We start from the raw sequence: 27,532 nt of genomic DNA, 5'->3' as shown, positions 1-27,532 counted from the left end.
AATTACGTCGCGCGAGTACAAAAATTTAGCGTGGAAAAGAAAATTGATATTAGCGCGCCGTCTGGAGCTTTTGGAGTGAGGCGCTCGAAAAGTAGGAACGACAGACTAAGCCCAAGAGTTTGACTTCTGCGTTGCGCTCACAACGCAAAAATATGATCGATTATCGCGCTCCGGTTTTAGGAAGAAAATTTCACAGATTACACCCACCGACCTTTAATAACCTGCATCAACCAAAGAAAATCATGGAACAAAGCTCTGGTGTTCACAAATTTGGAGTCAAATTAAGGGCAGTGTGCTTTCCTTCTTCGGAGACTGTTTTGTTAATTTATGTCATCGGACTCATCGGCCATGTGAGTTCATTTGTAAACAAAACAGTACATCGATGATACTCTAGCTCGTGCTTTCTAATTAGTTAGCGATTTCTTCCCCAAAATATGTGTCGGGTTCTATTCGTAGTCCTACTAGATTTTTAGAGCGATTTCATAACAATGAGGCATGACCATTGTTGTTTAGCTCGCTACTAGCGAGTCATTCAACGTCACGATCAAGCTAATGACAATTACGTAGTTGACGGGAATACTTTTTACGCGGTCAATCTCGATTAAACAAAATACAAGTGTAGACCACAGAATTTGAATTCTTTGTACACAATAAAAACAGGAGAGAAACAATATCAACAACTTTCTAGGAAGTGCTACTAACAGGACCACTTGAAACAAATAACTCATAATCAAGCCAAGAGACAATGGGTAGTTTCTTAAATTATGATTCGCATCAGCAACAAAAGTAGTAGACCATTCTATTTAGGTGGCGGGTCCGACAACTCACAAAAAATTACATGTATTTCGACATTTATCACGCTAAGGACGCGTAAGAGAAGTGTAAGAGATTGGGAATCTAGATGACAATGTTTCATAAATTTTGTAACCTCTGATTAGTAAAGTTCTCTAACTTCTTGGAGATTTTAACGAAAAAAGAAAGTATAGTAACTAATTGTCATCCCGGTACAATTGTCCGTAAAGGAAAAGTTACATCCTTGATGCGATCACGATCTTTCACTTGTATTTAAACACCTCTCCGGCGTTGCCCTCAGAAATGTGAACACGATCTTTCAACATCCATCAAGTCGTCAAGAATCTGGAAGTTACAAAAGTAGGTAGTGTTCTGTTTTTACTTAATCTGAAGTGATGTATATACTAAGCGAAAAGAGCAAACGTTGCGGTGTTACAAACCATCATATCATTTGCTCATGTGCGATTTCAGTGTGTAGACGTGTCAAGTGACCATTTATCTCGTAGGTACTGATAATTATCCCGTACTAATTTCAAAAGTAACCCATCAAGAGTACGAACGATAAAATTTCACTAAGAAAAAGTATTGAGGTGGGTGAATATATAAGCCGATTCATAATCTTCGTTCCCACTAAAATTGTCAGCGAGTTCAAGCCAGCTTCACTTTGAAGTATAAAAGCTAGCTTCGAACGACACTTGAGCTATTCTGCTAGGATGATACTGTCCGCGCACATTTTCGTTGAAGTTACTTCTACATATGCCTCAGTAACAAATTTAGAATATCTGCATGGTATCATTTCACTATTTCACCATTTGACCACATTAGGGCAACAGAACGCGCAAACCAAGCGGCAGTATTAGACAGCAAACGCAGGGAAAATACGGTGAGCGGAATCACAAAGCGGCCACACTGAACAAACCAACCTTTAATTTGTTAACGTCGTAAAGGCTTGACTTTTAGTGAAGACTTTTTTACTGAAATGATTTTTTGTTTGTTTGCAATCACACCTCGTGTCATCAAACCTCGTGTATCTGCGTGTGTTATCTTTGTTTTACTCTCAACTGAACGATTTTATAGAAGATGCTTAATATACCTGAGCTGGCGTGGTGCCGATTTTCTTTGCAACCTCAAGTTTTTCCATAGTGCCAAGCTGCAGAAATTTGCCGAGTAACTCTCCATCCAATATGTTTCTGTGAGGATTGTTCAAGCTTCGTTTCTTACCTCGTACAAGTCTAAAAAAGAACAATAAAACGACTTATTAAATACGCAAGGACTGAATCTCTGAACTGCGTCATTGTCAAAAACAGGAGATGATATTTTCCACGGCACTGTATATGAATAATAAATTGGAAAACATGATTTATAAATAAAACTGAATCCTATTTCTTCAGGAAAGCCTTTCACCAGTCATGACTGCTGAATATTCAAGAATTACTAACAGTTCTGGAACTGACTTCAGCGAACAACGCATTCAAGTGCACAATCGCAATCCTTAAACTTGTTGAATACCAAGGGATATAACCGGAAACAATAAGATTAAAATGTCAACCGACCTGAAAGCCTTTGGATTTAGACCAGCGACGTGTGGAATGCATTCGACAAGTTTAGTTTGCAGCATGTGTAGTCGTCTGTATGTTTTCTCAGTCATAGGTAATAACAGTCCAAGCCCACCATCCAGTGTACCTGAACAACAGCAATCATCAATCATCATCACTGAATTCTAATTTATTAATTAAATACTTGTAAAAGCGTTTCTGATGGTGAATATGGTAATACCACGGCAATTTACCATGTGAACAGACATTTCTGCGCGAGCATCTTTTCAAGAAAAACAACAAAATTTCTTCCAAAATTCAGTGTTCTTGGTCGTGGATCTTGAGATCCGATCAATTCTAAAACTTTCTTTGAACCAACACATTAGCCCAGTAAAATAAGAATGTAAACTTACCAAAACAAGTCAGCTGTCTCAAGTCTTTACCGCCAACTTTTCCTGTTGTTCTTGCACGGATCCTGAAGAATGAAGTAATATGGCTTCCTATGTTAATATCCGCTCGCTGAAGAAGTCGCTGACCACCGAAGCTTTCAACAGCTAAAAATAAAAGAACACAGCCCGTGATATTTCAAAGAAGTTTAACCGGAAGCATAAAACTTCAATAGAGATTGGCTGCGTCATTTTCTTACCTTCTGGTTGATAAGTGAGTAAAAGCAAGTTTTGATCACCATCTGATACTGTAAAAGAAATTACGATCGTTAGCCTGACAAAGGCACAAAAATGAGAAACAACACAACAGTCATTGGCAGTCAATTGAATTCAAATGGCTTCCCGTAACATATTTTAGACGACACGACTGACTCAAATGGAAAAGGCCATCGTATCTTTGAATAAAACTGAATACAATGAAACCACGTTGAATTTAAATAACACTCCATTAACGATCACAAGTATTTAAAACAATATTTCATCAACTTATACACAGCTAGAGGTTGAAGTAGTCAAAATTCGCAAAAAAAAAAGCTTTCGTCGATTAGTTCAGGTTGGCTTTCAATTCCTTTAGCTCAAATCATTACCTTCCATGATGCACCCTTAAATAAGACGAGGTATTTTTCGATCAGCCCCCTTGGCCATGAATTGAAATGGAAGTCTTTGATGAACGAGACTTGTAATGGAAAAATTGCTGAGTGCAAGTGATTAAACAATTGTCCTCTGAGGAGTTTAATTTGACTCATATCCTTACTAATAATCTTCAAAGTGTACAAGCGAAAAAAAAAATTGAAAAAAAGAGAGAGAAAGAGAAAGAGAAAGAAGGTACATTACCAAGAAATCCCAGTTGTGGACCATCAATGACAAAATCGGCCGAATACACTTCTAATGGTTTTGGATCCTGAACAAAAAAGTAAATACTTCGTGAATACACCTACTTGAGTAAATAAAGGAAAGGAAATGAAAAACAAGGAAATAAACTGGTCAACCAGTGGGAGGAGAACGCTTAGCGGCAGAATATAAGGTATTCAAAATTGTAATTTGGTAATAGCAATGTTACTTCTTGGTTTCGGGAGTTTTTGGAATCCTCTGAAACTTCCTTAAATTTATGCTTTGTTGTTGAGTATGACAATTCGTCGTGATATTTTAGTGAAAAAAATCGTCCCAAATTTCCCATTTTTTTTCTATTATTGCCAAGAAATCACGTCACGCGAGTGTAATAAATATTGAGGCGTGCGTGAGGAACCCATTTCAGCGTCGTGAGGTAAATTTTGAGCAAGTCGCAGGCTGCAAAAGTGAGACGGCAATAAATGCGTTGTTGACCGAGCCTGAGGTCAAGATGACTGGATATTGGCTGAGTTTTTTCCTTCCTTTTTTATGAAGCGAGACGATGTTGAGGTCTATAAAAACGCGAAAAAAGAACGAGGCCATTGAATAACTTTGAAAATAGGTTACTGACCTTGCTAACGAATGCCAAAGTCTTCGTTTCCTCCTAGATATCGAACATACAAAAATAACATTCAACTGCACACATAGGAATTCTATCGTAGGGTTTCAATGAGAACTAACACGTAAGAAGAATTAAGGGTGACCTTCATTTATTTTATACCTAGTGAAATGAAACTTTGACTTGCCTGTAATCGAAGGAGAGTGATGCTCTTGCATAAATCAGCTGCAATAATCAGAGTCTTGATGGACATTAAGGAATGAATGTACATTTGCGTGTCAATAAATGCCATTCCCACCAAATCATTGCTATCTTTGAAATTCCAGATGTAAATCTGTTAATTTTGACCAAACAAACAGAAATTTTAGCATGACATCCTTACGGAGTCCTATATACTGTAACTTACAGAGATACATACATTACATATATGTAGAGATTTCTGAGATTTTTCCCATTTTGTTCCGAGCTATGAAGTTACAAATGAATATGACATGCCATATTTTTTTAATGAATGAGACAGATGAAGGCCAACATACCTTCTGTCCTATGGCGCTTACAAGGTAACCATTGACTTGAGTCAGAGCACTCACTGGACCTTTCTGTTCCTTACCGTACAACATCTAAAAACAAACAAAAAGAAAAATTCGGAGCAGATCACAATTAGTACAGCTTCTGTGGTAACATTTCTTGTTGGATGCGTCAATGATCCGCGAATGGCGAAGACGTGGCTCGATGAATTGCAGTTTTACATTTAACAACTTTATCATAATTTTAATTTTAAGTTTATGCGCAGTTCATTGACATGGTTGCCACAGCCATAGAATTTTGAAATTCCCTGACTTTTCCGGGAGAAAAGTTAACAATCTCAGGAGCGCGAGTTTGATTTGTTAATCACGAGGATGACTAATGACCCAATTGGACAACAATTAATTACCAATTAATAAAAACCATTACAATTTCCAATAAAAACAAATTTATATATCGATAGAAAGACTTGTAATTCAATATTTTAACCGTTAACAATCTGCTGTAAAAAGTGTAATGAAAAGGTCTAGAAACAGCTATTGGATATTGTTAAAAGTGTTTCAATCTGTAATTGGTAGATTCATTTGAGGATACTCAGTGTGATTGGCTGATGCATTTGTTTGCTTTAAGGTGTCTGATTACAACTCTACCAAACAATTTGTGAAAAATAAAGCAATACATCCATCCACCAATCACAACAGTAGAAATTGTGATGGTTATAATTGGGCTTCACACACATCTTCTCCACCCACTCATTCATGGTTTAAGCAGGTCACACTCAGTTTACATGAACGAATACTCTTGACATAACAAGAAAAAGGATTGAGTTTTTCTCAAACATTATTCTATGATTTAATTCATAAGCTATCTTGAACTTCCATTGCAAGGAGAATCAGCATGCTTGCCTGTAATCTATCAATTGTAATGCTAAACAGTGTACATCGACATAACAAAATCCTCGCTGTTACCTTAAACTTATTCTTGGTCAATGGCTGGCCCGGCTCGGGGACAACTTCAATGATATCAAATATCAAAATCTGTTTGGAAAAAAATTGTTTTTAAAAACAGTAACACCAAATGTGAAGAAGGTCGATCCTTGTTCAAGTCGTGACATCATAATCACCTCCTTCGACCAAAAAGTCAATCGGAAATTTTCATTCTAAGGTAATACGCATATATCTTGTCAAGGAGATTTTAAAAAACACATCGTAAAAGCGTTAAGGAAGTTGAGTGGATAAATGAGAAGAAAATTCTCGCCACAAAATGTTTAATTTGTGTCAAGAAGAAGTTAAGCTCAACCTCAGAAAATTAGTTCATTAGAGAGCAAAGATAATTTTGAAAGTCACTGAACAATTCTTAGAAGAATTCTGATATTATCAAGAGATTTGAAAGAATTATTGAGTGGAAATTCTATAAAAATTGCTTGGATGCCGGTTATATGACAATGCGTTTTTTTGTTTTTGTTTTTGCAATATGTCAACCCATCAGAGAAACCTACCCGTCCCCTGCAGGTAATATCTTCACCGTACACATGAGTTGTGCCAACACAAATAAAACCCTTGTGACCTGCATGAGTCTCCTGACTTGCTAGCATAAGATTCTTGCAGGTGGTGACATGTTCCCAGTCCTCCATCTCAATTCTGAAACAAGGTCAATCGTTGAATAAGAAAGTGGATGACTATGCAAAAAAAAAAATAAATAAAGAAATGTTTTCACCCCATCAATCAAAATGTCATTAGATTCATTGGTTGTAGGCTGCTTTTATGTACAATCGAAATGAATTTTTCAACACCATGAATTCTCGATTTTTCTTTGGATTACTTTTCCTTTTTTCTTCAAACTGGTCAGACCATTGAACCAATCGTGCACCATATGGTCAGTTCGAATGTTGATGTGAAAATTTTTGTCATGAAGTAAATGAAGACAGTAGGTTTGAGGTCTGCTGATTAAGTTCATATGAAATTGGAAATATTTTACTAAGTCAATAATTATGCAAGAAAAAACAAGAAACAAAAAACAGAAAAAAACCGAGAATGGAAACAGATCTTCATTTCTTACTAACCGTGTGCCTGGTATAATCTCCCAACTAACTGGTGAGATAAGCTGTAGGCTGAATCGGTCAATAATTGGATATACAAATCTTGAATCTACAATGAAATTGGACAACTTAGTTTTGTAGTTAGACAGGTTCTATTATTTCATTTTTTACTCGATATTCATGAACTGAAAGTACAATCATATTATCACAGTGGAACATTCTCAAATACGATTGAGGGAACCTCGAATGAAATAATGAAAATTTGAAGGCCTGCCGAGGGATGCAGTTCTCGCTTACCTCTATCGATATCTTCAGCTTCATGATCCTCAGTGTTCAATTTGACCACTCTCTTAGTTTGTTCTGACAAGCTTGTGACAACTGCATATGTCTGACACAACAGCAATGACACAATCAAGACACAAGGAAGAACGATTTTTTTTCGCTAAGCCTCCCTACCTACCCCTCCCCCCGTTCATTTTCTGCAACCACACTTGGGGAACGCCACTTATGAGGAATCATTGAAGACGGAAATTAAGAACTTTTGGTCACATAAACTTCAAAATTCCATCAAATTTGTTAATTTTGCATCGTGTTGTGGTCCTCCTGTGTTTTTTGCTTATGACAGAGATGTCAATGTGATCGGTGGAATCGTTGTTTTCACTTTTCGAATTTTGAATGTTGGGTGGTGTATCACATTTATGAGTCTTCAGACGTCAAGCTTGCAATGATTGTCTTTCAGTCGTGATCTCAAAATGTGAGAAGTTTTCAGCTACTCTGACAACTGAAGAAAAAAGCTCACTACAACTAACAAACTGACACTGGTGGTATATCTTTGAAATGTGACCCGCAGTACCTTGCTTTCTCTGTTGTAAGTCACAAAATGAGGAGTGCATCTCAGAGGAACCTTCCTTACAGGCCACGGGGCATCGTAACTAAGATGGGTTGGGAGAACTGAAATTCTTAACTCCCCCTGTAAAGGAAACAATGAAACTAAAGGAAACAATGAAACACGAATTCAAAAAAGTAAACTTAAAGGTCTCAGTTTTACACAGCACTTTACCACAACGGTTCTGAAAAGTGACTTCCCAGTTTTACAGGGTAATTTAGTATTATTACCTGAGTTGATGGCGTAAATTGGCCACCGTAAAGAGTTTGAAAGCTGACGTTTCGAGCTCTGCTAACGTCAGCCTTCAAACTCTTTACGGTGGCCAATTTACGCCATCAACTAAGTTGACAATACAAAAATAACCCTGTTGTACTCTTCCACCGACAGAGCACCACAGTTTCTTTAGAAAGTTGCCCCCTAAATTCATTTCCCTTATTTTCCCCTAAGGATCTTGTTGGCTATTTGACCCAGAGAGACCTGATTGTTCTCAAAGGGAAGTATCATCAACTTGACCGAAGTATTGGTACAAACTTCTTTCCTAGCTCAAATCTACAACATTACATTTCCTGATGAACATGTAGAACTATAATCTGTGAAGACTGTATACACATGTAAATAGATTAGTCTGGTCTTCTTAGCAAAAGTCGTTTAAGCTCGTTACACAACATGTCTACTTTCCTACCAAGCAACAGGACAAGGGTACAAAGTGTGTTGCGTGACAAGCCTTGTGTGTACCTTCTTGTTGAAGTAAAGAAAACCTTTTGGACAGTTGACATTATGGAAAGGGGCAAAGCAAGTGACAGCGCCATCAATGTTCATCGGATGAGTTCGCAGCGCACCTCTACTAGTAACAAACAGCCAGTAGGGGTAGGAACCACACAAAAACACCTGAAAACACAACATACATCCATGATTATTAAATGACGTTTCCTAACCCACTGAATGTCACTTATATAACTTATTTCACTCAAACAACATCAATCCCTTATTATTGAGCATCAAGGCATGTTCAGAGGTGTAATCTACTCACCTTTGCCAATGAATGATCAAGTGTAAGTTTGATGAAGAAGTTACTTACCCCTGAATAAGATGAGACATCACTGAAGACACGGAGACTGGACACTTTTGGTTTTGTCCCTGCAACAAAGATCATGAAGGCAAAATTTAATCCACTAAGTGCCCAAAATGCTCCGTAATTAGGGTTTATTATTAAACATTTACCTTGAATACCATCAACCTGCTTTACTTTTTGCTGCTTTGATTTCTTGTCACGCAGAAGCAGATTGTGTTGGACCTGATAAAAAAGAGATATGATTTTAAAGCTATGTTTTAAGCAATTCATCTTCAGTCAAAGTTTAATTCCTACCAAAACTGTCTCACACGTGCCACTAAGAATAGATATACCATCCTACTCATAAATGGAGTGAGGTTCAAAATACATATACATGCTGCTTTTGCATTTTAGAGAAAATAAGTACATGTACAGTCAATTAATTTTATCTTTAGCTGCATCATGAACCCAGTACAGTATCTTCAAAATACTTCACTGAATTAAGATATCATTTGAATAATAATTTATCCACACATTAAAAGCATTAACTGAAGGCTCTCAGAGGAATCTTAATAATTTTTTAAGTTCCATACCAAAAAATATGTTGCAATAAATGTAAAATTAAATATATAATATTATAATATAATATAATAATATATTATAATATACAAACACTGTCCCCTTCAATTACAAATCTTGGTAGAAAATGTCTCTGGTGCTATTTGAGAAAGTTTTAACTTCTTTACTAGTCAGATACACTGCTATAAAAATCTAGCAAAAGAGCCCTTCTCCTCCTGTTGTATCACATATTAGATATTCTATGACACAAGAAACTGAAACCAACCTTCTTGAACCTTAAGTTAAGGTGACTTTCTACAGAAGCTTCAGTGAAAGTGAATGCTTCATACACCAAAAGTTCCTGTTCCACAAGTGCAATAAGCATAGGTCTGCTGTTTTTGTGCCCTAAGCCTGCTAGTAAGATTTCCCTGACAGGTGAAGAATCCTCCTGACCGACACTGCCTGTGATACTTTCAAAAATAAATAAAAAAGATTGGAAATTAGAGATGACAAAGTCTTCAAAACAATGATAACTTCCTGGTACCCTTCATGGGAATGTAAAATCCTGATGGAATGAAATGGTGTGCTAGAAACAACCACAGGCCAATATTCAGTTCCTCAGTGAAACCAAACCATGCAATTTTTCACTCTTTGACCCATGAGGTCATAATCAATATTAAACCTAAAGCTAAAAGGGTCCTCTAGGCTGGAGAGGTGCATTGAGGCAGAACACCTTACAGCAAGATACTGGAATTTCTGACCATACTAATAATTACTGTTTTTCAATTCTCTAAAACATGATTGTTATAATGTTAATTAACTTTTTTTCTGGACTTGTTGATCAGTTATAGCAAATGAATCAAAGTAGATAGGACAATATTTTCTTGAGAAATGATTTGATTCAGTAAAAGCCAGACAAAACGATAGCACTTTGAAAGGTAATCTTGTATCCACAAAATGCGATCATTCTTTTTAAACTATACTTTGGCTCTACAAAATAATTGAGAAAAGTCTATTAAACTGCAAGCAAACAACCAAGACAGTTTCCAAATGAGAGTTTTTGTCAAACTCATGTAAACTTCAAAAAACATTACCTGCACAAGTTTTGATAACATTGCAATCACCTCAATTCTTCTATACTTTCAGGACATTTCACATCAGCACAGTTAAATTTTAGAACAAACTGGTGAGTTCTGATAGTTTTCCCTTTGATTCAATGTGATTATCCCTGATGGTACATGAAGCTCTACAACTGAACAATCTGAGACTGCAGGAAGTGTTGGGACTCTAGGAGGCTGCTACAAACAGCCTTTAAAAATAAACAAATAAACACAACTCCTTGTTTATTTAAGTCTCAATAATGCAGATGACCCACAGGCGCAAACAGTTCATTACCTTACACCAGAAGCAGACCCACTGTCCACGAGCACTCTTGGAGCCATATTGAAATTCTTAACCAAGAAAACCAACTTGAAATCAGGTAAAGTGTAAATCTCCAAGACACCATTGTCACGACAAACAACACACCACCATGTTGGATTCACTGTTTCAGCATTTGATTCCCCTGTGAAAACACTACAAAGACACACAAGAATTTAAGCAAAGAAAGTTCTTTTCCACATAAACCAATAGACTAGAAACACTGACATGCAGAACAAATAAGTGAATAACAACAAGTATTAAATGGTTGATGATTTTTTCTCCTGTAGCTTATATTTTCAAAGGAGTGACATCATTGACACCATTTGAGTGAGTACCTTTGACTATAGTCTATAAGATTCTAAATTGTCCATAAAATGAGATAAGGGAGGTTAGTAAGGATCAGTTTCAAAGAAATGTTGTGAATTCAATTAGAACCAGCAGAGTTATGGCAATGTGGTACAAAAAATGCTAGAAAAATGTCTGGCAGTGCAGAAAAGGTCTTACATAAGAGCGAGGTTTACAACGTGACTAGTACTAAGATGTAAAATTAAAAAAAAATTTAAAAAAAGCCTTCTGCTTTAACTAAGCTTATATCCCTTTTAAAAAGATCAAGATAACATAATGCCAATCAAGTATTAGTTCATTTTCACCATAATTAAATATCTTAAAACTACATTTCAAACACATAGTATTACCAACAACAAAAAATTCCTTACACACAAATTTTAGGCATTAATGGCAGCTTGTGAGAAAAATAATAAATCCACTAGTTAAAAATGGTTTTGAACGCAAAAAGTTCTGATATTTTTGTCAGTAAAAGGAATACCCAGCCTTCTTGTGGTGAAATAAATGGAAAACAAGTGTTTAAACACCAAAGCCAGCAACTGACCTGTCATTTACGTTCTTCTGTTCTTGCGCTTCTTCATCAGACGTAAATGGCAAAGATGATTCTCCATACAACAGTTCATCCTCATCTAACACATCCATACTGAAGATTTAATGAGCAACAATGTAAGAGAACATTTCACATGTTTTATTGCATCTTACATCTAGAGATTAATTTATTATCAAACAAATAAATGGCTTGGAAACATAAAAAAAAAAAAAAAAGTTTGTAAGCTTAGACTTCCTCACAAGGAAAACAGAATGAGTAATTTGCACAAAAAACATAGTACATGACAATTTGAAAAAAAAGAAACAATTGCAGTCTCTTAAGAATCAATCATGGTAAAGAGTTATCTTTTCTTTCCCCAGAAGGATGCAAACTAACATCAGGAGTAACTAACTTAAAAAAAAACTTTGTAAATAAATAGAAAACAAACAATATCTGGATTTATCCTCTTTATCAAAGGAGACAAAAGGGATTTGATGACCCTGCATCACAGCCATAAATTTGGATATCTCTCATGGTACTATAATCAAGGCAAGGAATAATCTTTGAATTGAAAAACATTCCATGAGAAGAGCTTAAGAGCTGTAACAGGCTGAAAAAAGCATGTTATACTTCGAGCGACCTGCCAAAATCATTTTCAACAGATTCTGCCAAACACAAGCAATCAAAGGGCTCAATCCACCACTTTTTAAAAGAGTCAATTTTGACTAACTTAAATCATGCATTGGTTGCCATGAATACAATTTAAGCTACTAAAAAAAGAAAAAAACATAGAGGATGATTTGTCTACCACTTCCTAATATTTTATGTAAACATTTATCTCAATTTAACATTTGACAACAAACACACGCAGAGTAACAAAAACACAATGTTCAACTTGTTACATGACAGCCAAACACTGTTCACTACTGGCAACTTTCAATGGAGTATTAACCCCCAAATCTTTTTCTAAATGCCATGGCAATCAAAATGACTGAAACTTTGGGCAGTGCATCAAGTTATAACCATTCAAAAAGCTAGCTAGTAGTAATTGCTAAGAAAAATATATGAAAATAATTTTGATAAAAAGAAATAAAAGAATGGGACATTTCTGTTACCAAAATGATATACTTTTCCATAAAATATGTCAAAATATGCCTATTGCAAGAGCACAGAAAGAGTTGTTATTCTAGGAAAGCTTACTGTCAGTAGTAATAATTATATAACTACAATGATCTAATACAATTTTGACTGAAAAAACACCAATACAGTCATAAACCATGTAGACCATTAATAGGTATGAGACGATAACCTAAAAGTAAAATTATATGTATAGCATGATACTAAAAAGTAACCTTATTTTTTAAAAATTATTTTGCTCTACCAACTTTGATCTACCTTTTGGGAGTGGTGGGAGTACTGGTTTGACGTTGAACTTTTCTGAGTGACTGGTCCACCTTCTCTGTGGAAAAGATACCACTGACATCTCTATATGCACAGCAGGCGCAGACTTTCCCCCCCTAAAAACAGATGTTTGCATATTAAAGGTTGTCTCTGAGTAGTATAAGTCATAGTCAAATGGAGTCACTTTCACTTACAGCTGATTTCACTATAAGTTACAGAACTGATGTTATCACCACAGACAGTGCATAACTGAAGCAACCCTAATTAAAAGCAATTCAAATAAAAAGCTTAGGTACTCATTTGAATTTAACCTTACCAACACAGGATTTGATTAGGTGAAGGAAATGTTGGCCTTCTTGTTCTGAATGCTTACTTGGTTTATCTGTGGCCTGGATATCTTCACCTTAGGTTCTGTACCTTCCAATGTAAACTCAAGTAAAATAATGGAACCATCTGCTGTCATCATGACTGCATAAGGATCAGACAGTGAACACCAGACAATTGATGACAAGCCAGCATCCAGTGAAATGTGATACAACTGTGTTACTAAATAAAATACAACCAAACAAAACTTTAACGCATTCTTAAGCATAATTACTCCTAAGAACAAAGAAAATGATTTTGGTTTTAGAAACAGACAATACAGTCAAAAATCAAACAACTTGATGAAGTAGAGGTCGTCCTCACCTCCTTCTAACAAGCTAACACCTTGAGGAGTTACCTAATAAATAGAAAGATAATTATTAATAATTATTTACTTTTGAGAGTCAATAGCTTGCAAAGAATTAACTTAATTTCTCTAGCATCTAAATTTGACATCATCATCGTCATCATAGAAATTGAAGGTAACTTTTTTTTTAAAGAAACAAAATAAAAATTGTAAAAGTTATCGCCTCATAAAATCTCTAAAATTATATATAAACCTTAACTTATTTACTGGTAATAAATATAACTAGTGAAAAATATAACTTTCTGTATGAAAAACATATCCGTAAAACTAGCACCCTTTTTCTTTGATACTTCTTTTAGTCAAATTGTAAATTACATGCAATTATACAAATTGTGAACATAAACTCTTATTTTGTCTGTCTACTTTCAGCTACTTGTGACCAAACACCTCAAGGTAACAATAACAACCTGCAAGATGTACTTTCCATTCCCAAGATTTCCAGCAAATACAGTGGGATACTGGGAAGTAAAGCCTGAGTGATCAAGTTCCATAATCTCTTGTTCTGTCTTTAACACCTTCATTGGAGTAAAAATGGTATTTAAATGCCTGATCAAATAAAAAATTACATGCACCAACCATTACAGTAGTCCTAAATACCTGATACAGGCACTACAGCTTAAAAGTGAGAGAAGGACCTGATGTGTGTCATTTATGGTACTAGTTAAACTAGACCCTGTGAGCAGGGTAACTGGGATACCTGCATAGTACTGGATCCTTGGAATCAAGTGTAGTGATACTACGGGTGTCCGATTAGTATACTGAAATAGTGAACTCAAGTCCGGCTAAGGGCATACACCTATTTCAAAACATAGGCATGCTATGCATGCCAGAGTTATTTTTTGTAGGGTGGGTGGATTCTTTGTGGTCTACATTCTTACAAAAGGAAAGAAGAGTATTAACGTGGAAAAGAACGAAAATGTCGAATTACCTCACACACAGGTATTTTGTGGTAGATTATGTGTTTTGTGCGAATAAATGTAACCAAAAATAAACTGTATTGGTGCCACAGATACCTGTTAGTACAAAATGCAGTCAGCAGACCGGATACAAAATATAGACTGGAGACTGCAGAGTGGGTACAAAATGCAGACTGAGAATCTGAAGAGTTTTTACGTCTGGTAAATAATATGTCATCTTACAGCTTACCGAGCATCACGCAATCGCTTTTCCTCGATCAGCCTTCACGATTATTTGCACTATTGTGGAAAATTCCTGGCCTATTTCTTGATGAAAATCAATCGTAATATAATTTCAAGCCTTCAATATAGTCTTCTTACTTTGTGCGCGAGTTGGTTTGTGTGATGTCTGTACAGATTTTACCAACGTAACAAAAGTAGATGATGTGAATAACAGTGATGGTAAAGCAAGCTTAAAACGGCAGAAATCACCAGAAACTACAACGGATACACAGTTCGCGACTCAATCCAGTCCAAAATTACCGCTCAATAACATCTTTTAGTGTGGATTGGCCGCGAACAATACGACTTGTGTATGCGTCTGTAAGTATTTCGAGCGTTTGCGCTATAATGCTTCAGGTGATCGTAATCAGAACACGTTGAAATACAAAACGACCGACAAAAGAGTTTTCTAAGCAAAAATCTCGTGTTCGTCATGTGACCCGGACCTGTCCGTGCATGACAACGTCAATCATCATCAAGATAACACGTGATCAGCATGTGAACACCTTCACCCTCATTGGATCACAGTTAGTTGTCATGGTGTTGAGGGCCCAATGACCACTGGGTACTATTGCGCAATTTTTCCATTTTGTGGCGGAGGAAAAAAAAAAAAAAAAGACAAAAAAACAAAGGCATTTTATGACTGGGCTACCACAGGTATCCCAGTAATTAATTTAATATCACAACGTTTTCTTATTGCAATTTGGTGCAATTTTGTCTCTTCTACTGCTTGAGGGTGAATGGTTCTCCCAAAACACATCTGAACCGGCCAGTCAGTGTGCATGAAAAGCAGTATTCACCTGTGTGGTGTATACTGATGAAAAATATTCCACAGGATTCTCACTAAATACCTACCATGCTAGAGTCCTCTCTGCTGAGCAGTAGGAATGAGTGATAGCTGTTGTCACCCTGGGTAAATGTACAAAGCAAAGAAGCAACATTACTATGTTTAGGGAATGTTCCAAGCCAACTATACCCTCCCTCTTGCCATTAATAGCGGCTGACTCTTCAGGGTGAAGTCACCCCAGGAAATGTTTCAAGGCAAAATTATATTTACTACAGATTTCATACCCTTTTTCAGAATGAATGACTGCCTTGTGTTTCCCAGAGATTAAGAAGATTGCCTTTCATTAATTACAATAGCCAAGACACATCCTTACAAGTTTTTTTGAAAGAAACCATTAATAAAAGCAAGCATTGCAAGTTGTAGAGTCAAAGAAAACTTGTTGGTGAGGGATTGAACAGTTCAGTAAATACACTTGATTGCCAAACTATTGGCAAAAACAGTGTGAACATTGAATACTGAGAGGGAACTTATATTTCAATTGTACACCAGCATTTCACAGTGTAGTAAATCTTGTACTTGTCTGTAATGAAATTTATTCTCCTGTTTTTAACAGACCTGTTCACCAGACAAAACAGTCCACATGTCAACACAGCCAGGAAGCTCAAATGTTGTCACAACTTGAGGTCTCACACTTCGCTAAAAATAGGAAATAATTTGAATGAACACTAAAAGATTAACATGCTGTAATGACACAGACTCATATCTATATGGATTAACATTTAGATTGGTTACATTTAACACTATAGGAAGAGTAATGAACCAATTCACATCCAAATTTCATATTCAAAATAATGATTCTTCGTCATATCACCATGTTAAATTCATTCATATTCAAAATTCAAATATCAAGTTGAGACTTCTTATTCAATCACATCTTTAGCTCACTTTTGTTGTTCAATGCTTTCAAATGATTTTGTTCTACTGCATCTTCTTCAGTAGACATTAGAAATACATTATGATAATAATTGACATGTTTCTTTAATAACTCTGAGCAAGTAAAATTTTTCATGTATCCCTAAATTTCTTAAGCTTCCAGCAGAGATATGTATGAACACTTGGGGACTAGTTGGTTAATATTGCTTTCATCTCAGAAAACAAGAAACTAAATTTTATTTCAACAGTCAACTGTCAGAAGTTTATCTTCCATTACAAGTCTTTCAAGTCTTAACCCCACAAAGTTTTATTTTAAGAAGGAAATACAGACTTGCTGAATCTCATACATAAAACTAATAATAAAACAAAAAGACATTTACAACACCTGTAGAACTGATAATGCACCATTTTTTCCATACCCAGAACATGAAACAAGTTCCAAATCCAGCTCCTTACCACCAGAAAACTGCAGAGCAGTAACAAAATAGCTGCATGAAGTTAAACAGTACACATAAAACACTTGCATACTCTCTACGAAACAGGGAAATAGTTGTTAAACCATAAGGATTGCATTTTCACTTCTTAAAATAAATTAGAGCAAAACTGAAATCACCATAAACAAAAACTACATGCATGCTAATTTGTAGAATACACATAGATAGAGATGATGAAAATTACAAACCTCTTCCTGTTGACGACAATGAAGAACATGTCAATTCAAAAGCAAAATGAAATTGTTAGTTCTTTGAAAATAAACAAAACTAAAAATGAAATATAAAACATGTTTTCTGCTAAGTGATTGGAATTGATTGAGTTTAGTTTTCAAACTTCATACCCTACACCAACTTCTGGAGGTTAATTTGCTATTGAGAGCATAAAGATAAGACTCTCTTGCACAATTTACAAGCATTAATGATGTAATAATTTCTTCTCCTTTCCATGCACTTTCTGAAACTAAATTTATATTGCTTCATTTGTCTGTCTCATCTCTCTACTATTGCAGGGAGGATAGCAAACAAAATATAGATCATACTATGAAAACTACTTCAGAGACAAAACTCTGATCCCAAAAGCTCACCGAAAGAAATGCAGGCTCTCCCATATCAACACTAGTGCAAGGTCCAATGTTGAGCAAACTGTCGCATACCTGTCAATGAGACAATGGCATCTTAATTAAGGTAGGTACAATATATTTTTTCCTTTACCTGGCAGATTGAAACTAAACATATATGAGTTGGCAATACTTCTCTCAGTGACAATCATTCACTTCCACAGAGTTGACAAGTATGTATATGTCAAATATAACAAACTCACTTCAAATGAGTATGATGTGAGCTTCACCCCTGATTGTTCTTCTTTACCATACACTTCCAACTCATCCAGATCATCTGTCAAAGACATAAACAAACATAAATAAATAAATTGTGAAAAGGTGGTGGTTATTTACTGGGTTGAGTACATTGAAAACACTGCCGCAGCTTTCTAAATCACGGAATACTGATACATGCTGTTTTCAAGTCACAGACCATGCTACCATCAGACTTAGTGCAGCTAAAATATGTTATCAAACTGGGATCATATGATAGCCTGGTTTACAAGATTCCTTGTGGATGTGGTTATGTTAACAGCAACAAGAGTGAAAGACCCCATGCAGAACAAAATTAAAGAGCATTACAGAGACATCTGGCTCGCTGAAACACAGTCCAGTGCCATTTCAGTGCACAGCCACATCAGTAGACACAGCCTTCTCTAGAACAAAAGTTAAGTCTCTTGATTCTGAGCCCTGCTGTTACACGCGCAGGGTGAGAGAAGTGATTGACGGAAGATTTCAAAGCAATGACAGAAACAAGAGAAACTACAAAGGGGGAACTAAACAATTGTGGACCGCTCATGGAACACATCTTCCAAATGGTCTAATCACTGCTATTGAGTACCAGCCAATCTGGCCAAGCATAATGTATCATTAGGTGATGCATATTCAGTAAACTTCACTGCCTTAAGAAGGCTAGCTGTATGCAATAGAAAATTGCCATCCACATAGGAAGTGACAACACCACAGGAAAAATGATAATACTCATATTTCATGCCTACCTTTTTCTACCTTAGCTTTAGTCATTTAATACAAAATATTTATGATCAAGCAAATTAATGAGGTGTCAAAATGCTGATACCTTCAGATAAGCTGTGCCCCTAACTCTTACCCCATTTTTTCCAATATAAAACTGTGTTCCATCCTCAAGTTAATATGGTAGTTTTGCTTGTATTAGTATATTATTGTCAGTAGCAGTGGAAAAAATGAAAAATATATTATCCAATACAGACCTAAAGCATATGTGTAATCTGTGTCCAGTCTTCTTCTTTTGGCTTGTGGAGGGTCCATCTAAAAAACATACCACTCTATTCATTCTCTCATATAGAAGGCATAGCTTGAGTAGTAAGTACCAAAATACTAAGTTATCACCACACAGCCTAATGAAGAAACGATAGTCTGAACTTTGTTATGTAAACATAAATATTGCTCTGTTCTCTTGTCAAGTTTAAAATAAGATTTATTTCACCAGTACTCTGTTAGGTAATTGCATGTATTTAGTGCTTACTGATTTCTTCAAAGCTACTGAGTTCAGTTTCCTGTCATGTTGTGCACTTAGGCTCTGAAGTGTCTATTCATTTATACAGGATCTAGTTAAATTTGCAGGCATGCTATGTTACAGCAATTTTTTCCAATTATCTAGATTTTTGCAAGGAATTTTATCCTCAACTTGATGCATGCAAACATAAAGTGTGTATGTAGAACATCAAGTAGTTTCCATGAGTACATATTGTACCATGTTTTGGTAAAATAAAGGTTTTGTATTCATTAGAAGAGTTAATCAGCTGTAATAATGCACATGAAAAGGTTACACCATTCTGATTGGCTGAAAACAAGCATTCTCATGTAACATGACAGCAAAGTTGTAACACGAGAGCAAATTACAAATAGCACATGCAAGCTTTCAAAATTTAGCTTGAGTTTCTGCAATGGTTTTTTATGTACACTATTGACAAGTTATAACATGATTTCTCTTGCAATTTGTTGTAATAAGCACTTGTAAATTTTTCAAAGACTACAAATTTTGTCACCTTAGAGAAATTTTCTCATGCTTTTTTAAACCAAATTTCACTCAAAATCATGTTATTACCAATACTTAATTACAATGAGTAAGGCTTAACAGACTTGAATTGAAGGCATCAGGAACTTACTCCTGGTGAGAACAAATCTGGTTCTGTACCTAACAAAGAGCAAAGAAAGGACCATGAAATGTTAAGTTATACAGAAATATGGTATTCTAGCTGCTTGTTTGGATGATTGCTGGAGGGCTTCATGCTACCCATCTGTAGTTTTTTTTAAAATTTCTACTGCTCTGAAGCTGATATTGGGCCAGGTATGTTACAAATAGTATGTAACTGGAGAACCTTTTGAAGTGTATCTAATACTGCCCATACATAAAATATCTTTATCAGGTACTGATTAAACCATTATGAGAGATCTGTTTGGATTGCCCTTGAAAATGTTGTCATTTCTTGATGTGGAATAAGGCACAAATCAAAAGTACCCTTGATATCAAATGCAACAGTACTTTATCAATTAGTTTGTGTACTGAAAATGGTTCTTAATTCAACCTTAGGCTGGTGGTTTTTATTAACTACAACATCCTAACGTAATCCAATTTGGATACCATTATTTTTCTTCAAGAGGAACAAGAGAGAGTAGAAATGTCTTCATTCAGAAAACATCTACAGTTGATTCAATTGTCTTTTCATTACCTAGTTCCTCCTTTTCAGTGTATTTGACAAGGATTGAGTTGCCAAGTCGAGATCCAAGAAATAAATACCCATTTCCACACTCACAAACCTGAAGGAAATACACACAAAAACAGCTATAAGACCTACAGAAAGTATGATCCCTAGAAAAAAAATTTAGAGTAAAAATAAGTTTCATGAAGGAAAACTAAGTAAGGTATCATAGTAGGAGAGATTTGCTGCAAAATATAAAAAAACGTTCTTCAGATGACTGAGGTAAATATTTCCAGAATGAAGAATACAACAACTGACTTAACTATAAAGTTGTAGCAACAAAAACAACTTTTTACAGATCAGTTCATGTGTCTCAAAATATTCCTGTGCCACTGATGAAAACTATCCAAAAGTTGTGATATGGTAAGTAAAAAAGGAATAGACAGGAGAAAAAGAAGGCGCAACAATTTTTTCTGGTCTTTGTCCCAAAGCAGACCCAACTGATCTTGTTAAGTTTTCTTAACTGTCTGAATGAAAACAGAAGAATAATTTAAGTGACTGAGGAGGCCAAAAATATGAAAATCTGTACCACACTAAATAAAAATGATCTTCAGATTTGAGCCACTGCAAGATGAATTTTAGCCATGACAACTGGTTGGAAGGACCTACACAAAATGATGCAAACTAAAAATCGCAAAGAAAAGCCAGAGCAATTTAAACAACTTTGGATTATATTTGTGTGTTGATTTCCTTTGCCAAAGGCCCCTGTTGTTGTAAATGCAACCATACTGTAACCTCTCACTGCATAAGCAACTCTTGTAACAAAAGAATGAACCATAAATCTTATCATATTACTTACAAAGAAAGTTTAATTATCATAGTAAATTTGTTACATACACAGGAAGTAAGCACACTTGCTGCTGCTTTGTCAAAATTAAAGCCCCGTACACTCCGCACTCCATCAGTTACCAAGGTTACAACATAACTACACATGGGAGCAAACAAAACAATATAGGTATAAATTTAAAACATGTCTTCCCATTTATTAATTTCAAGGTAATTAGGAAGACTTTCATAGTCTATGTTTATCACATCTCATTGCTCAAGTTCATACTGACATTTTGAAAAAGTTTTCTTCCTTTCCCACAAGGCATTCATTTATAAAGGAAAACATTTGAAAATGTTTTATGCAACTCAATGACGTACATCATGACAAAGAGTTTTTAACATTTAATTCTTTGCACCCTAACATCAGTGTGAATATTCTCCAGACTGTTCTCTATACATTTCCTATGGTGCTGACAAGGAGAATTTCTTCACCTATCAATAGGTTCTCAAGGTGGTGATCTTTTACTCTATTCTTATGACCATAGTGTTTGATTCAGCAGTGATACTGTAAGGAGAAATTTGATACCAATCACTCTAAAGGGGTCAAAAGGGTTATATACTCCACGGATGATAACTATGGTTTATGTGTAAGTTGAACCAGTTGGGAAAATGCATGTTAAATTACTTTTTATAAGTCAGAGTGGTATTTTTACACTTCAACCAGCCCATCAAAACCTACATAAATATAATTCAGCATTACATTCAATACTTTTATGATGAACTCACATTTCTCCCCCCTTTAGTGAAAAGACCAGTTTGTCTGATGATATAAACAAAGTCTGGGCACCATCCAGGGTGATCACCACACCCTCTTGGACCTCTGAAAAATACAATAACTTGCTTGGCTACCCTCATCACGACAACATACATAGATTGTGAATCAGAAGAAGCAGGATCGGCTTAATTCAAGCCGTCATCTAGGACATGATCTGCTAAGAGGTTTGAAGACAACTGGTCCTGCCATTTCACACTTTTCCACCAAAAATACCTGCCTCACTCATTTTAATTAAAATTTATATTTCTCAGTGGAGTAATTAAAAGAAAAAATGTTGCCTGTCCAAATACATTACTAAAAAAAAACAATATTAAATGTATAACATTTATGCTTCAACAAAAAAAAGTTGGTATTTACTTAGAGGAAAGTCTGTGCTGTGTTCAGCTATGCTGTTTAATGACACACCATATGGTGGAACACTCTGATTGAGGTACAGCAGAGAGTTTGTAGCACAAACCAATACTCCTCCTGCCCAATGAAAAAATAACAGTTTAGTCAAATGCAAACCTAAAACTAAACCAATGAAATGAGTGCAAACCTCTTCCTGGAAAAATCCCATGCCTGTCAACAAAGGTAATCTTAAAAAGTTAAATCTATCCTGTAACAGTATAAATAATGGAGAAAACTCCTTGACTTGAATTCTTTGTCATAATTATGGCAAGACTTGTTCTTTGGTGTATGTATATGTTCCTTACAGGAGAAATACCAACAGATTAAATAAATAAATAAATAAAGTTGACTTGTAGTCCCCAATAATTGATGTATTATTACTATTTTTAACCTACCAATTGGCTTAGGTACAGCAAGAACTTGACTACAATCAAATGGCAGATTATTCAGGGACCACACAACTGGATGAGTGCGCTGAGATAAATTCAGGGAGACAGCTACCAAAGCACATGTGTCATGTCGCATGGCAAGACGGCTAATAACAAACAAATAAACAAATGGAATAAATGGACTACTTCACTTTAATGTAACTGTATACATCCTTATAGCTTACAAGTCCTTGAATGCTTGTCAGAAAATTATTCATACCATTGTTGTGCAATTGAAGCCAGTGATATGTAGCCAAGCCATAAATAGAAATAATAAAGCAAATGTAACCATAACAGCACTTTCAAGAAGATTTGAAGAAGGCGGTTTCCTTGGTAAAGAGCCCATATGAGAAAAATAAGAAAAACAATTTCCCTCTTATTATCCCATTACTTCCATTCATAATAAACTGGCTTCAAACAGAGTTTTTGGTGCTGAGTCCAGCACTCACTTCACTTATTAGAAAGCCTGGTACCTCTGAAGCTAAAAAAAAGCTGGCAACAATTTTGTATGGTTTACACACACAGTTTAGTTTTAGTTTCATTGCAATAATTACTAGTGACTTCCCAGACTGTCTGACTAACCCTAACCCTAACCCTAAGCAAGTTAACATTTGCCATTTGAAACCCATTTTTCTTGGGAACAACTGTGAATTTTTGTGCCCAAAATTGAAGAAGACTTCATATTTCTACATCAAAAGGGTAGATGGTCACATAAAATGAAACACTCTTATTCCACAAATAAAAGTAAACTATTAACAATTTCTGCACTCCCTCAAGCGAATTCTTAAAAAAAAAAGAAGGCCATAACTTTTGGTCAGACAAACACTAACCAAATTACCAGCACTGTAAAATACAATGATTTACTCACCCTGGCCAAGTTTGCAGTGGTTCATAAAGTATTAACAAGGTAGGTTCATAGTAACCGTGAAGAAACTGAATATCTATAATGTTGCACAACTTTTCATGAATGTCCTTGAGGTTGATGGTGTAACTTGGTAACAAAGGAGATCGATCACCACTGAAACAGAACATAACAAAAACAAACATTTTGTAGGTCAAAATTTTTGTAGATTCTCCTCAATCTACAGAAATCCATTCCCACAGAGAAGTACATGAAACACAACACTACCTTCAATGGCAAAAATTAGTTCACAGCATAAATTTCAGACATCCTGGCCCCTAAAAAGTATTTCCACAAAACACAAACAATTCCTAATTCCCAATCTGAAAATAAAACTCCTTTAAAAAATTCTGAAGTTAGGCCATACACAATCTCCATTACTCATAAGGCACAAATTTAACCAAATAAACATGTACCCTGTAATGACTGTGAAGGCTGAATCAAGAAGAAATTCAATCTATAGTTTAAAAAGCATGGCCATCACTTAAATTTGTTTGCTTCACCACTGCATACTTTGTGTCTCAAGAAGTTACTGTAAAATTAACAAATGAATGACTGTTCTGCCCTGCCATGGGGTCATTATTGAAAGAGAGGTTGGAATAGTTTACCCTAATGTAATGCTTCCAGGCTGCACATTGTTGTTGTTTTTTATTTATTGTTGTGATTGTTTTTGGTGACATCATCACATCACTTACCTGGCTATGACCAAATTTAATTATACTTGGTAGATCTATATACCCATCTACAGAGTAAGTCCCATAATGCTTTTTGGATATATTGTTACAAAAATCAGGTCATTTATGCACATATATCATACCTTGCTGTAAAAGTTCCTTCCTGCTCGTGTTCATCCAATACTCCTTCTTGTCTAAATGGTAAAACCACAATATGTGTGCCATAGATAAGCATAACTGCACAGCGTCGATCAGGATCCACACACACCACAGGAGGCCGAAAATACTCTTGATTGCAACTCTGTAGTGTGATACAAGGAATACAAAATGACTGTAAAATTAAGAAAGTACCATCTGTCTCATTATTTAACATGTGAATATGAATTCATGTTGCCATTTACAAAGCAGGAATATCAGGAATGGTGAACATACAAAACCTATTTTACAACATGAAGAAAGTGGTACAGAACCAAGTTTTTTTCAAGTTTTGGGGCAAAGATGGCTTTGACCCCAAAACTTTTAAACAGACAGGTCCCTAAACAACATGACACATATAGTTTACCCTGGCAAACGTTTTGGATTTGTACCTCTTTGTTGGTGGGTTGGTGGGCAATTTTTCTGCTGTATAAACCAACTTTGAATGGACTGCTTGAAAGTGATCAGCCATTACATATTCTCCACTAAACTGATGGAGTCTTTTGGTTCTAGTACAGACTTCACCTTTACTTTACTTAACAATAGCTTTTATTTGAAACATAACCATTCTTGCTGTGAAGACAACATTTTGTGATAAATTTAAAATTTTGGTTACCACTGCAGAGGTTTTAATAATAAATTCTATTACCTTGGTTATTTTGTCATCTTCAAAGTAATGCAAACTTCTTGTCTTCAAGTCATGAGTGCCTGGATCATAATCCACCACAGCAAACTGCACGCATAATCAAATAACACTTATTAAAAAACACTTCTAAGAATTTAAATTTATAAATTTGGACATCATGTTAATTATCAAGGCACACGTGTGTACCTTAAGTCAAATTTTCTTTCCTTTCCTAAAATAAATGGCAAAGAAGTTAAAGTGGAAGAAAAATGACTTAAAATGGGAAAACTTTCTTATCTCATACATTTCACTTAAAGCGCTCCATGAGTAATGTAATTTAATGTAGGTCTTGTAAATGTCTTAGGATTTAACTAGCAATTGAATCTTTTGGAAATATTAGTTCATTTTCATATGCCTATTTAGGTTTCTCTGACCAAATAATTAAATTCCCATTGGCTGATTACAAATCAATTCATCGTTAATATATTAGAGAGAACATTTCATCAAATGTTGACCCTGATTTTGACTAAAAGTCCACAACATGATGCAAATAACATTTTAAAGTGAAGAACATTTCTCCTTTAAATATGAATGTTTGGTTATTCCAAAGTGACAGAATTGATATAAATCAACTCAAAAGGCTTATTCACCTCTTTATGCAAAAATGAAAAAAAAAGTCATTGAAAAAAAAAAACTTAATATTTAATTGCTTAAATTTGAAGAAGAGAATACCTTGGCATCCTTAAAGCTCAATAGCAGTGAGTCCCTTGAATTTCCAGCTAACCTAACAGCTTTAAGGCATTCTATGTTGCCAAACAAAGAATACTGGCTGACAAGCTCCAACTTCCTTCTCTTTGCAGTACCATCTAGGTAAAGTAAACCATAGATACCCAATGTTGCAAAGTGAACCTCCTGTATATGAGCTATTTAATTGACTATTACATTGAAGGGTAAAGATGTCTCAGAATGTTGGTAACCATCCACATGTAAACCTACATTTACAATCTGCTGAGAGGCTAATTCCCTCCCTCCCAAATCTCTCCCCCCCCCCCCCCAAAAAAAAATTAAAAATTAAACCTAAACTACTAGGAAGTAATAATACAGAAGATTGAGAACATCTCCATCTCTATAGCATGTCAGATATTGGCCATTTTTGGTGGGGATCAAATTCATTACAATCAGTGTTTGAAATCACCAAGTGTGCCAGCTTAAGTAACCAGAAATATTCATAATAACACTCTATATATTTTGGCAACTTTCTACTTTCTAAATCTGGTGTTTTTCTTTGAAGCTAAAATCTAATTTAATCGTTGGTTTTGAGTTAACTTAAGAAAGCCTGTTATGAGTACATCTCACACTTAATAACCCAAGCAAATACTGATACCTTAAGTAAATACTGACCTCCTGTCTTGTCTGATGATGCTGGTCCTGTTGAATTATGCTAAAAGGAAGACATCATAGATCAAAGAAAGTTTAATTATAATTAATTGCCAAAGGCCATGTGAACATTACTAAATAGTTAAACACAAGATGGAGACCCAAGGAATTGATAACAAGGCATACAAATTAAGCATGAGAAAACAGCTGTTTCATTTACCTACAGCGGTCAATTCCCTTCGCCAGCCCCTCAGCCGCCATATTGTTTGTTTACCTCAGATCATTTTGTTTTGAAATTTGATATACATAATTTGATTTGACTACTTAAACAATATTTCCTTTTCTAGGTACCAACGTGACAGTCTGAGAAGAACTTTAACCACCAGGAAAAAAGAGACGTCGGAAATAGTTTAATTGCCTAGGGAATTTCGCTTGCAGAGAATAGAGTATTTATGTCTACACCTGATAATCGAGCAAGATATTTTCAATAATACAACAACTGAAGTCCCCACTAAACGATTCCCGAGCCCGTCTCCTACCTCATCTTGGGTATAAAACTTGTAGATACGAAGCTGTGATGTCCCCGCCACAACAAGATTGTTTTCAGCTGGCGAAAAGAATTGACAGTAGACGCAGTGTTCGATCCCTGTCGGAGGGTGCGTTTGTTTATAAATCGCATACATTCTTTTCAAAATAATAGTAAAAAAGAATCTCCTGCAAATAATTGAAAGTTATAGCAGGAAACAGGTAATCGAAGAAGTTCAGTAGCAAAACAGCATGAAACGGAATGCCATATATATCTTGATTGATACCATTTTCTCTCCTCGTGTTTGTGCGCAGAAATCTACCAGGCCTTCTGCTTTGACACCAGGCCTTCCCAGAAGATTCCACACTGGGCGTTA

The 27,532-nt window shown here is 35.5% G+C and overlaps 1 protein-coding gene across 1 annotated transcript; it reads right to left on the bottom strand.

Annotated features, from left to right (window-relative positions):
• Positions 1 to 621: 621 nt before the first annotated feature.
• Positions 622 to 27,501, bottom strand: LOC113666960 (cleavage and polyadenylation specificity factor subunit 1). The gene is made up of 43 exons (XM_089200091.1): positions 27,170 to 27,501; positions 26,655 to 26,694; positions 25,986 to 26,119; positions 25,278 to 25,361; positions 24,577 to 24,734; positions 23,727 to 23,876; positions 22,826 to 22,965; positions 22,398 to 22,508; positions 21,992 to 22,085; positions 21,275 to 21,362; positions 20,408 to 20,495; positions 19,844 to 19,872; positions 18,926 to 18,983; positions 17,918 to 17,991; positions 17,682 to 17,750; positions 17,286 to 17,291; positions 16,989 to 17,069; positions 16,286 to 16,366; positions 15,739 to 15,792; positions 14,113 to 14,220; positions 13,663 to 13,696; positions 13,349 to 13,521; positions 12,970 to 13,091; positions 11,590 to 11,688; positions 10,674 to 10,853; positions 9,565 to 9,748; positions 8,891 to 8,963; positions 8,748 to 8,806; positions 8,405 to 8,557; positions 7,637 to 7,753; positions 7,081 to 7,171; positions 6,808 to 6,892; positions 6,244 to 6,385; positions 5,714 to 5,782; positions 4,757 to 4,840; positions 4,408 to 4,554; positions 4,233 to 4,265; positions 3,608 to 3,674; positions 2,974 to 3,021; positions 2,741 to 2,881; positions 2,346 to 2,475; positions 1,886 to 2,024; positions 622 to 1,137 (listed from the first exon to the last, which is right to left on the bottom strand). Exons 1-43 carry the CDS (start codon positions 27,311 to 27,313, stop codon positions 1,090 to 1,092), a joined length of 4,209 nt encoding a protein of 1,402 aa, XP_089056217.1. The 5' UTR covers positions 27,314 to 27,501; the 3' UTR covers positions 622 to 1,089.
• Positions 27,502 to 27,532: the final 31 nt, after the last annotated feature.

Source organism: Pocillopora damicornis, chromosome 3, assembly GCF_964200805.1.
Source record: "Pocillopora damicornis chromosome 3, jaPocDami1.2, whole genome shotgun sequence".
NCBI lineage: Eukaryota > Metazoa > Cnidaria > Anthozoa > Scleractinia > Pocilloporidae > Pocillopora > Pocillopora damicornis.
The sequence above is the reverse complement of the archived record's forward strand: the minus strand, read 5'-3'. Positions and strand labels throughout refer to the sequence as shown.